Raw genomic sequence first — 12,050 nt, forward strand, 5'->3', positions numbered from 1 at the left:
TATCGCGTGAGGTCTTTGATTCAAACTCCTTTCCAGTATCTTTTAGTCATCTGGCTGTCAGTAGACCCCCAGACAGCTGTCATAGTGGTACAGATAGAATAACTGCATAGCTGAGCTCTTCAGTCACTCCTAATGAAACGGTCATCTCACATTTCATACTGACTGGGGTATGCGATGCGGTTAGTGCACGGGATTTTTCCCCCCCTGTTTTTCATAATGTCCATCAGTGCCCCTGCCTTCCCCTCCCGGGCAGTCTCACATGACACAAGATCTGGCTAGTTAGCATGTCTGGAATGAGAAAGCACCTATCTCCGTGTCTGAGCTAGGACCATAGCTGTTGGTTCCCAGGTTGGAATATTACCTCATCCAACCTTGCCAGAGACAGAGTATATAAAGCACCACTGGGCTGTGCTTGGAAGAGAGCAAACTTGTCTTCATTAAGGTTAACATCAGGAAAGGAAATTGAGACCACAGGCAAAATGCTGCTGAAAGTGGAAGACCTGGTACGTGAGAGATATTTATTCACATTGTCATTTAGAGGGGGGAAAAATAACATTGGTGCTTTTACTGTGATATTTCAGTGGTTTTGAATGTGGATTCTTATTTTTTGCTGCCAAGAACTCAAATTAATATTGGCCTCAAGTCAAGAGCTTTATATATATAGTTCCTTATAGTCTTATTTATTTAAAAATTATTGTAATAATGCTATATCCTTACATACTACATATATGTCATTATTATTATTATTATTATTGTATTAATATTTCTATATATTTTAATATTATTTGAATTTGTTATATTTTCTTTATAGTATATTTCTTACTTGGATGTGAGATTATATATATATATATATATATATATATATATATATATATATATATACACACACACAAAAATATTTGTTCCCACCATACACATAAAAAATCTCTGAAGTGGTCATGGCTTGTTACAATAAAACACATTATTCCTATACATGATAACTGTATCTATCTATTTATCTATTATCCATCTATCTATTGTGTAGTAATTTTTGTAAACCTCAGTTTTTACTTGCAATTTACCATCATTTTGCATGATGCAAGAAAAACCAAGGTGATGTTCCACACCTTGACAACACAACTCCTATGACCAGTGACCAGTACCTAAATGTGTAGTAATGGTCAGTAATCCAATATTAACACTTAGGGCCAGGGCCGGATTTGTACTTTTTACCGCCCAAGGCCAACTATACCGTCTGTATGGTTGTTATCTTTATGTGCCCCAATGAGAATTCTCCTTACTTTCCATCATTGGATGTCAGACAATAACTATTTAAGTAATACGCATATAGATTATAAATTATGTTTTCCATAAGAACTGTTATGTTTGCCATCTCCTTAACGATGGACCCATTGTGTCAACATGAGAGTTAGGCTGATGTGTACCTGCAGGATTGCATAGATGACTCACGTACAGGACAGAAAGTTCAAAGGTTAAAGCTGTCTTTGTAGATAGGGATGGCTGCATAGAACAGCTTTACTGCCCCTCACTGAGCCGCCCCTAAAATTTCTAATGCCCTAGGCCATGGCCTATGTGGCCTTGCCAGAAATCCGGCCCTGCTTAGGGCCCTGATTCAATACATGTTTCTCCTGTGTTATCTCACAGGAGATGCATTCTTTCTTACCTTATTTACAACCTAGGTTCTCAATGTGGTACATACTTGTTAGGAACATGGAAGACTTGGACTTGGTTGTTGTCGATCATTAATCGGTTCGAGGTTAAAAAATTGATAATAAATGCATAAATATGAATAAGTATTTCAGTTAATTTTAAAACATCTGGGGATATTTAAAAAAGCATGGATACACAATTATATAGTACCTCTAACACATGTAATCTGTCTAGGGATGCATGAGATAATGACATTTTCAAAATTGATTAACACAGCCTTTATAAAGGGGTTTATTCTGTTGAGAAACAATGGTCTACAGAATACTTTACCACTTGCAAGATACTGAAAAGAATCCAAACGTACTGTAGATAAGAAAAGAGATATCAAACATAAATTGATTTTGGAACAACATCTTTTCAGTACTTTTTTTGCTTGCTAGGCGAATAAATGGTCGTTTACTGATAGTAAAGTGCAAAATCTTCTCCTGTGAGAAAAATTGGGAGGACATTTTTATTGAATCAGGGCATAGGCTGATTTGTGAAATACCGTATGTTGTAGAGAAACCTGGAGCAAAGTGAAGCCTGGAGCAAAGTGAAGTCAAGAGGAACCCATTAGATTTCATGATACACCTGCCCGCTGAAACCAGACTGCTTGTTATGGGCAAATCCTAGACTATTTCTCCAGCTTTATTGGCACCTGTTTTGACAAATATGCCAATATTATCATCTTACAGAAGGAGGAGTAATCAGCAACTATTACTGAATGAATAGCTAGCTAGCCATCCAATAACTCTGTGAATGACTGGTACTTTGATATTGATAGTCTACTGATGTCAGGGGAAGTGCAGGTTATCTTACTGCCTGCATGAAGGAGGACTGCAATAGATACACGATGGAGAGAGGATGATGAAAAGATTCTCACATGTCTTCCATACAGTAGATGAGGAAGCATTTGGAGATTTCCTCCCTGTGCTGGATTACTGCATGAAGGTCTTATCAGTGCATAGATGGAAACGGCATTTCTTTTCTGGGTGTTTCAAGCCCTACCCCATAAATCCACATTAATCCATGCCATGCACTTTAAAGAGACTCCGTAACAAAAATTGCATCCTGTTTTTTATCATCCTACATGTTCCAAAAGCTATTCTAATGTGTTCTGGCTTACTGCAGCACTTTCTACTATGACAGTCTCTGTAATAAATCAATGTATCTTTCCCCTGTCAGACTTGTCAGCCTGTGTCTAGAAGGCTGCCAAGTTCTTCAGTGTTGTGGTTCTGCTATGAACTCCCCCTTCCAGGCCCCTCTCTGCACACTGCCTGTGTGTTATTTAGGATTAGAGCAGCTTCTCTCTTCTCTCTTATCTTTTACAAGCTGGATAAATCATCCTCTGAGCTGGCTGGGCTTTCACATACTGAGGAATTACAAACAAGGGCAAAGCTGTTGGCAGGAAGAAAAGAGCAGCCTGAAACTTCAGTGCATGAGAGCAGAAGGGGGAAAGAAACACACAAATGATCTGTTGAGATTCAAAAGGAAGGGTGTATACAGCCTGCTTGTGTATGGATGTATTTTCTATGTGTGGACATACTGTACATCAACCTACTTCCTGTTTTGGTGGCCATTTTGTTTGTTTACAAACAAACTTTTTAAAACTGTTTTTAACCACTTTTAATGCGGCGAGGAGCGGCGAAATTGTGACAGAGGGTAATAGGAGATGTCCCCTAACGCAGTGGTATGTTTACTGTTGAGCGATTTTAACAATACAGATTCTCTTTAACAAGCTGACACATCATTGCATCCCAGCGGTTCTGGAGGTGTGGCTAGCTTACATGGAAAACAAAGGATTATTTGGATATTCAGCAGTGATGCATCGTGGGAGACATCATATGCTCACTCCAATCTGATTTATCGCAAATACCTTCTGTATTAAGAAGGCAATCTTCTGTTTTGCATAGCATTTTAGTAAGAGGGCTTTTTGGTGTAGCCCCTTACACACTGCTAGGAGTTCTGGTTCACCATGAGCTTGCTGGGTAGTCTGTAGTTCTCTATTACAAGAGCCTTATTTATTATTTTTAAGACACAGGATTCCTCAATTTTTAGCAAAAAATATCTTCCTTTTTTGGTTTGCTATTTTAGATTTTTGGCATCAAGGTGTCAGTCAGTGGTACTTTGTGTTTTGTTTTTTTGCTGATTATATCATTATAAAATAAAAAACACCCATGTTTTGTCAACTTGACAAAAATACAAGCATGAATAAAGTAAATTCCTCTGTTAGTGGTGAATACGTATCTACAGCATAGAGAGCAGGAGAAATATCTTGCAATCTCTCATTGGGTACTTTAATGGAAGTCAAGGGGGCTTCTGTGTGCCTTATTTAAGTTACTTATTTGCCTTTGTTTGTTTTTGCATTGCCAGTGTTTCACCAATTTCTATAAACATTGTGGTGAAAGTGGTGAGTGGATTTTAAAATGTGTAAAGGTAACATTTTTATACACTTTTACAAAGGGCGATGTACGGTGAAGAGCTGGAAAATTATACTCTGGTCACTTTAACCACTTAAGTACCAGCAGTCTCTGCCCCCTTAACCAGTTGCCGCCCGCGTCTCGCCAATGGGCGTGGCCGCGGCGGCAGCCCCAGGACCGCCTAACGCCAATTGGCGTAAAGTCCTGGTGCTGTGTTTTGCAGGAGATCTCGCACAGGGTGCGCGCGCATCTCCTGCTTGGTGGGCGGAGCAGAGCTCCACCTTCAGTCTCCGAGCGGCGGTTGCCGCTCGGGAGACTGTTAGATGGCGTAATCGCCGTCTATTTACATGTACAGCGCTGCGATCAGCAGCAGCGCTGTACTGGGGACAGCTGTGTGACACGGCTGTCCCCTCCTGAGCAGCAGAGGTGATCGGCTGTCATAGGCTGAAGCCTATGACAGCTGATCACGGGGCTTGGCTAGCGGGGGGAGGGAGGGAGGGGGGTTTACAGTTCATTAAAAAACCGACATTTTTGAGAAAAAAACCCAGAAATTAACAAATACAAACAAACAAACAAACAAACACTGGGGGGGTGATCAGACCCCACCAACAGAGAGCTCTGTTGGTGGGGAGAAAAGGGGGGAAGAATCACGTGTGTGCTGTGTTGTGCCGCCCTGCAGCTTGGCCTTAAAGCTGCAGTGGCCAATTTATTGAAAAATTGCCTGGTCTTTAGGGGGTTTTAGCACTGCGGTCCTCAAGAGGTTAAGGACCAGAGACTGTTGGTACCAGAAACGGTGGAATCCTGATGGATAACGATGAATCGCCGCACATACCGGCCGCAATCGCCGCACGTCGGGAACCTGAGCTACCCACTCTGCCATCTCTATGACAGCAGAGTTCCTGTGAGCCGGTCAGGAGCCGCTTTCATTGGCTCCTGACCCTGCCTATTAATGTAAGCCAATGGGAGCTTACATTGATAGACAGGGTCTGGAGCAGGGGTGTAACTATGCCCCACCGGGCCCCCCTGCAGAATTTCAAAGCGGGCCCTCCCCTCCACTGGGGCCCGCTCGTGGCCGTTTTGTGGGGGCTGGCAGCATGAGGGGAAAGCCTTGGCCACAGTCGGCGGGGAGAGGGGAAGTTCCCCCCCTCTCCCTCACCTTGGGGCTTTCCCCTCTGCGCTCCCCTCCAGCTAGTTACAGTGTGTGGGCAGCAGCGGGCAGATACATACCTTCTTCCGTGCGTTCCATCGCAGACTTCTCGCTCTAGCGGCTGACGTCACTTCCGGAAGTGACGTCAGCCGCTAGAGCGAGAAGTCTGCGAGCCGCGGGCGCAGGGTCTGCAGGGCCTATTGTTACGCCACTGGTCTGGAGCTAATGATAGCGGCTCCTGACCGGCTCACAGGGCTCTACTGTTATAGAGATGGCTGAACGAGTGAGCTGCGTCAGGGAAACAGCGGTGAGATCGTCGGGAGCAGCGAAAGCATCGAGAACGTGTGGCGTCGGTTGATTGAAATCTACACCCTGCCAGCCAGCTAGCCATCAAAAAAATGCGTAGATTTCAATCATTGCGGTCCGAAAGTAGTTAGCAAAAATAGCTCTACTTCGCAGCTGCTCCTTCATCAGGTCCATTAGTAAATCATCCTCATGTGAAATGATTTTGCCTACCCCGAATCCTGTAAGGATTGAAAATGTAAAACTATTATAATATCCCAAAATTCATTCTGTACTTGTAGGTGGTCAGTGGCAGGAATGCTCATCCGGACAGTGGCGTATCTGGGTAAAAAAGCGCCTATGGCAAATACTGAATACTTGCGCCCCCCCCCCAGCAGAGTCTCATGTCCCTGTAAAAAAAACAGCCAGGTGCCTCAAGATAGAAAATTTGGAGAGAATGTAATATCGCCAGCTGCTTTCCTGGGGTCTCTTCCAGCCCCCTGAAGTCCTTCTTGTTCCTTGCTATCATTCTGCGCTGCTCCATCAGCCCTGTGCCTTCTCAATTGCACTCCCACAGCTGGCAGTATTAGTAAGTAAAAATTTCTAATTGCTACTGCGCATAAGCAGAACACTCCCAGACATAGGAACGTGATTAAAGAGGCACAGGGTAGGGAATGTGTGGTGGCCAGCGACTGGTGGACTCTGCCAGCTTTTAGATGGGACAGCGACTGAACAGAGCAGTGCGGAATGCCAGTGAGGACACAGGGGACTTCGAGGGACTGGAAGAAGCCCCAGGTAAGTTAAGCTAGCCAGATTCATTCCATTTGAAAGTTCCTTTTAAGGGAGGGACAATAGAAAGAGGAGGGGGAAGTGAAGCAGAGAGAGGGGGGAGTGGGATAGGGGAATGGAAGAGAGTGATAAGTGTGGGAAAGTACAGGGTGGACTTAAAAGAGAGGGTAAAAACACAGGAGAGAGAAAGAAGAGGGCAGATAGAGAGCAACAGGAGGGAAATACTTTGTGGAAATGGAGGGATCTCTTCACCAGTCTCATGGCAGGGACATGTATAATCACACCACCATACTGCACTGTTCAGAAAAGAGAGGACAGTGGGAGGGAGAAGACAGAATAGGAAAGGCAAATAACCCTCTTATCTAAATTGTCCAGAGCTCCTTCTCTCTGCTCCAGTAACTCCACACATAGCGGTCAGCGTCACTTCAGCTACGCGGTCTCATGCCTGTGAGAACAGTGGCATGCAGCTCTCGGATCTTTCTCTGGCTGTCTCTGTCTCTGCCTGCCTCACTCAATAGTGTGCAGTGTGCACTCATTCACTATGGAACTCCGGCTGCAGCAGCTACAGTCAGCTACACACACTGTTCTCCTCTGCTCTCCCACCCCATCAGCCCCAGCGGCAGCAGCAGGATCCAATCAGGAGGGGGATGCGAGGGTTGTCAGGGCGACGAAGTAAGCAGCAGGGAGGTAACTAAAGTAATGTCTCCGACTACTGTGTATGGGCCAGCGCTTAATGGCAAAGCTCCGGTGGCCAGCAAAATATGCGTCATGGGAAGGAACCAGGATGTGTGGCGAAGCATGGACTCGGACCTTGCTAGAAGGTAGTGGTGATGATCTGATTATTTATGCGCCCCCTTGGAGATGAGTGACAAGGGGCGCCTATAGCAGCTGCCCCATGTGCACGCCTTTAGATACGCGTCTGCATCCGGATTCGGGCTATCCGGGTAACTGGGATATCCAAACTTTTTTCTGCTATCCGATTCGGATAGCTATCTGCGATTATTTAGCCGCATAACGCGGATATCCAGATCCGAAAAACTGTAACTAAGGAGATGATGTCCTGGAGCCAATCAGAGAGCTCCCAGCAGAAGCACTAGCGCTACTATCACTACACTATTGTTAAATCGTTAATTAGCTTGATTGATGTCATAGTGTGACAGTCAGAGTGTGTGCTCCAGTGCTGCTGGCCTAGCAAGGGCTGTACACAGTGATAAACTGAAAGCTGTTCAGTGATTAACCCCTTCACTATCATTACACTATTGTTAAATCATTAATTAGCTTGATGTCATTTGTGTGACAGTCAGAGTGTGTGCTGCAGGCAGCTGCTATGTGTCTGTGTGTGTGCTGTACACAGACCAGGCCAGCTGCTGCCTGCTGGCCAGCTATTAGCCTTAGGTATAGGTTAGGTTAGAGATTAGGGGATAGGATTACTGTGTAGTTAGTGCTGTAGTACTGCAGTCAGTGCTAGTAGTTGTTAGAGTAGTAGTACTACTGTGTTAGCTTTCTACAGAACTGCTGTGCTGTGAGCAGTGCCAGTGTGACAGTTAGTGTGCACTAGTGTCTTCTCCTCTGCTGTCTTACTGTCACTCGGCCCTTGGCACGTGTCACGTGCGTTCGGATATCCACATGAACGCGGAAATCTGAAAGTTCGGATTCGGATATCCGGATCAATTCGGATTTTGAAAAGTGGTATCCGAGAAACCCTGGTCAGTGGCACCGCTAGGGAGCTATGGACGAGTTTCACATTGAGCCCCCTCAAGCACTCTGCACATACTATACCCCCAGTCACGGGATTGCGGTCCATGTCAGATCCTGATGGCTGCCTGGCATCCTAATGATCTTTCATGCATCAGTAGTGTCTGAATTTTACACACCTGAAACAAGCATGGGGTTAATCCAGTCAGACTTCAGTCAGAGCTCCTGATCTGCATATGCTTGTTCAGGGTCTATGGCTAGAAGGAAATACATATTTCAACCTCCACATCCTTTTCACTTAAGGTATACTTACAAACATCCACAAATATGACATAGATTTCTAATAGTGTGGTTTCAGAGTGGTAAAAATTCTAATTATTTTCAATCCAAACTAAAAATGTTAAGTCAAGAAGGATACACATGGAATGATGGATAGATCGGTAGATAGATACATGTTTTCTACCATGAAGCATTGCCAGGGCAGCATGGCAGCATAGTGATTAGCTCTCTCGCCTTGTTGCGCTGGGTCCCCTGGTTCGAATCCCAGCCAGGTCACTATCTGCACCGAGTTTTTATGTTCTCCAGTTTCCTCCCACATCCCAAAAACAGACAGATAAGTTATTCTGCTTCCCCCCTAAATTGGCCCCAGACTACGATACACTACAGATAAGTGACAAGACAATATACAGCGCTCCGTACAGTGCTGTGATGTCAGCACTATATAAATACTAAATAATATTTGCCAAATGATTGATTTGAGAAATATCATGATTTGTTCATAAACTTCAACAGGTGACCGGAAAACAGAGTGCCAATAAGAGCACTGGAGACTTTAAACACGGAGAATATGAAACAGCTGTCACCCTAGAGAAACAGGATGACTTGAAGAGCTCAACAAAGTCAGTACTCGAAAGAGAGTTGGAGAAGCAAGCAGAGCAGAAACGACTCAAAACTGAGGTATTGCTAAAGACCCTGTAAATCAAATACCATACAATCTAAGCAATGCATTCTGGTAATCCACACTTCTTGTAAACCCTGTTGTGAGGAAAACTAGTTGACTGTGGTAGCCCTGAGGAGAGTCACATGACCAACTGGGCTACCAGAGAGGACAGAAGCGGGACCTTTACTTGAAAGACCAGTAACAGATTTGCTTTAGTCATTTTCAAAATTATATGATGGGCATATTACTCATTTCCAAATCTCTTAATGCTGAAGCAAATCTGTTGTATGTAGTTTCAACATGGGGCATTATTCTCTTTAATTTCTTGAGTACGTGGCGAGTTTACTTTAGTCGTTTGCTATGTTTTTAGCAGCTAGGCAAGCAGGAGGTCCAATCCTACACATCAACCTGTCACTATCACAGGAATGGGCCTTGTAATAGAGGCTCTGTATTTTAGCTGCAGTAGAGTATTGTACCATGCTAGCCATAAGTTAAAGAAAGAAGTTTTTGAATCAGGATGATACCATTTATTGGCTAACTTAGAAGAAAAGGAGTAGGCTTTCAGCTATGAAGCCTTCCTCGGCCTTGACTCCTGCACACTTCATAGCCGAAAGCCTACTCCTTTTCTTCTAAGTTAGCCAATAAATGGTATTATCCTGATTCAAAACTTCTTTCTTCTAGAATATTTTCAAATCCAGCCACTTCTTACTTATTCTAACTTGTCCCCATAACAAGAAAGAAGCTCATAAGTTGATAGAAAGGGCAGCACGGTGGTAAGGAGGATAGCATTTTTGCCTTGCAGGACTGGGTCCCAGACCAAATATGGCAAGGGCATTATCTGCATGAAATCTGTAACCTGTTTCCCTGAAAATAAGACCTACCCAGAAAATAAGCCCTAGGATGATTTGTATGGTCTCACTGTGTTTGTAAACGTTTCCCCTAGGAGTACATATTGTTTCGGTGTCGCTCAATTCTGCGCACGGAGAGCCAAATGACGGCTCTCCCTGCTGCCGCTAAATTCCCCGGAAATACTATTCCCCTTCCGAGTTGTCGCAACTCGGAGGAAGATATAATTTGGGGTCTGGCAGCCGCCAGAGCCCCTGAATTTCCGCTACACTGAGCGCGCAGCATAGCAGCGCCGCTTGCCAAAATAACTTTCGCCCCTTGGGCATTATGGTTATTGCCCACATCCATATAACATACAATTAATTAGGTACCCTATAATTGTCCTAAAGGTGATACACATGCACAAAGATGGTCAGCCACAGAGATCGGAACTTGAGCCTACAGGTGATAGTTCGAGGCCGAGTCCAGAACAGATTAGTTCTGATGCTACGGAGGGAGAAGGGATAGTGGCACGCCCCGCAGTTGAGGAGCTTCTGACGGGTGAGGTAAGGAGGGGGGAAACACTGCTCCTGGCCAAGATGATGTCAACTCTAAAGAAGTACATAATAATAAAACAATCATAGTAGCAAATATAAGGTCAGCCAAGTCACACAAAATTCCAGTCAGTATTAAAAAGGAACAGTCGTGACAAGTACACAATTCAACTATCTACCACAAACAGCTGTAAACTTGTTTGTAGTAGCAGAGAAGAAAGTGTGGAATGCAGCCCTAACAAGTCACCAGCACAGGATATCCACACTAATCCTGTCACTTAAATACAGTTGTTGACATTTCATCAACCCAAGACCTGCCTCAGCTTTGGGAATTACCATTATTACTACCACCAATTTCATAGTGATGAAATGTACTTCCAGTGTGTAATCCCTATTCATTGCCTAGTGTGAATTCAGGATTACAGTCTATACGTTTAGCTATTCTTCTAGGATCACTGGAGTCCTGAAGCAGGATGAGGAAAGTAAAATAATAGTGTTTATGCATCTAGAGCTCTTTATCTGAAAAGTTTGGGCTTGTGGTACACTACAAACCTCTGTGCACGAGACAGATAATTTCGGCACATGGCTGCGCTGATTATTTGGGCGCCGCCTTATGTCGTAATCTGGATTACAGCTATAGTGACCCCTCAGTGACTAATTTGGGTGCCCAAACTATGTAACATCCCCCCCCCAATTTGCTACATCTCGGAGAGAGAAAAGCAGTAACGTCACCCAGGAGTTTCAGGAGGCACAGGATGAGATGTCTTTTGGCTCCATCCTGCGTCATCAATGTAAGCTCAGCTTTCAGGGTCATAGACATAAAGGACATATCCACCCAATGCCCTTCAATATCATGGCTAAAAATGAGAGTGGGAATGATTTGGCTACTCCTAGGAGAGATCTAAGTTTATACTGCAGAAATCTCGACAACCTAGCCTTTGATTGCTAAAAGGCTCCCAGTGCATTTCCTGTTTGTGGCTCCTTGCTGGTCCTTTTAGTATCTTCACTATAGGTTTCTATGTAGATCAGAAGTTGACTGACCACCTGCGCAGGCAAACAAGCGGATTTTACTTGGGCTCTAGTGAAAATAGCCAAGCCCAATTGGCCACTGTGGAGGCGCCAGACATCTGCGCCTACACAGTAACATCTACCCGATTAGGCACTAGTGCAACTGCGTAGGCAGGCCACTGATAATATTATCGATTGTTCCGTGGTCCCAGTGCTGGATCTGGCTGGCTGAGGATGACGGGGGAAGCCTCGTTAAGTATAAGATTTTTTCATCTTTTAAAGTTACAGGTTCTCTTTAAGTGTTCCAGGGATAAAATATGTGAACTATTGACCTGTTTACCTATCCCCTGCAGTTAGAAGCTCTTCTCTGCTAGGATACAGTTTATGGCTGTAATTCCTGTTCAGTGAGGATTACGCTATAATCCAACAAGTGTCTGACAAGAGAGAAACTGTCACTTGCATACCTGAAAGTTAACTCTTTCAGGCAGAAAAAAAAAAAAAAAGAAACAGCCTGGCTATTAAAATGTTTGTCACTGTACATATTTTTCGGGCTATAAGACGCTCCCCACCATAAGATGCATCTAGGTTTAGAGGACAAGAACCAGGGGGAGAAAATATATACTAAACCTGGTGCATCCATGGTGAAGGGGCATCTTGTGGACTATGCCCCCTTTGTACCTCATTTCTCCTTGTACCTCGTG

At 44.1% G+C, this 12,050-nt stretch overlaps 1 protein-coding gene across 1 annotated transcript in view; it reads left to right on the plus strand.

The window, feature by feature from the left end:
- The first annotated feature begins 396 nt into the window (after window positions 1-396).
- The window catches only part of ANKRD1 (ankyrin repeat domain 1), a 32,227-nt gene continuing 20,573 nt past the window's right edge, over window positions 397-12,050 (plus strand). Inside the window, exons 1-2 of the mRNA XM_068257945.1 lie at window positions 397-503; window positions 8,815-8,979. Coding sequence (XP_068114046.1) covers window positions 480-503; window positions 8,815-8,979 — 189 coding nt within the window. The 5' untranslated portion in view covers window positions 397-479. The remainder of the gene's footprint in view (window positions 504-8,814; window positions 8,980-12,050) is intronic.

Source organism: Hyperolius riggenbachi, chromosome 10 (assembly GCF_040937935.1).
Source record: "Hyperolius riggenbachi isolate aHypRig1 chromosome 10, aHypRig1.pri, whole genome shotgun sequence".
NCBI classification, from domain to species: domain Eukaryota; kingdom Metazoa; phylum Chordata; class Amphibia; order Anura; family Hyperoliidae; genus Hyperolius; species Hyperolius riggenbachi.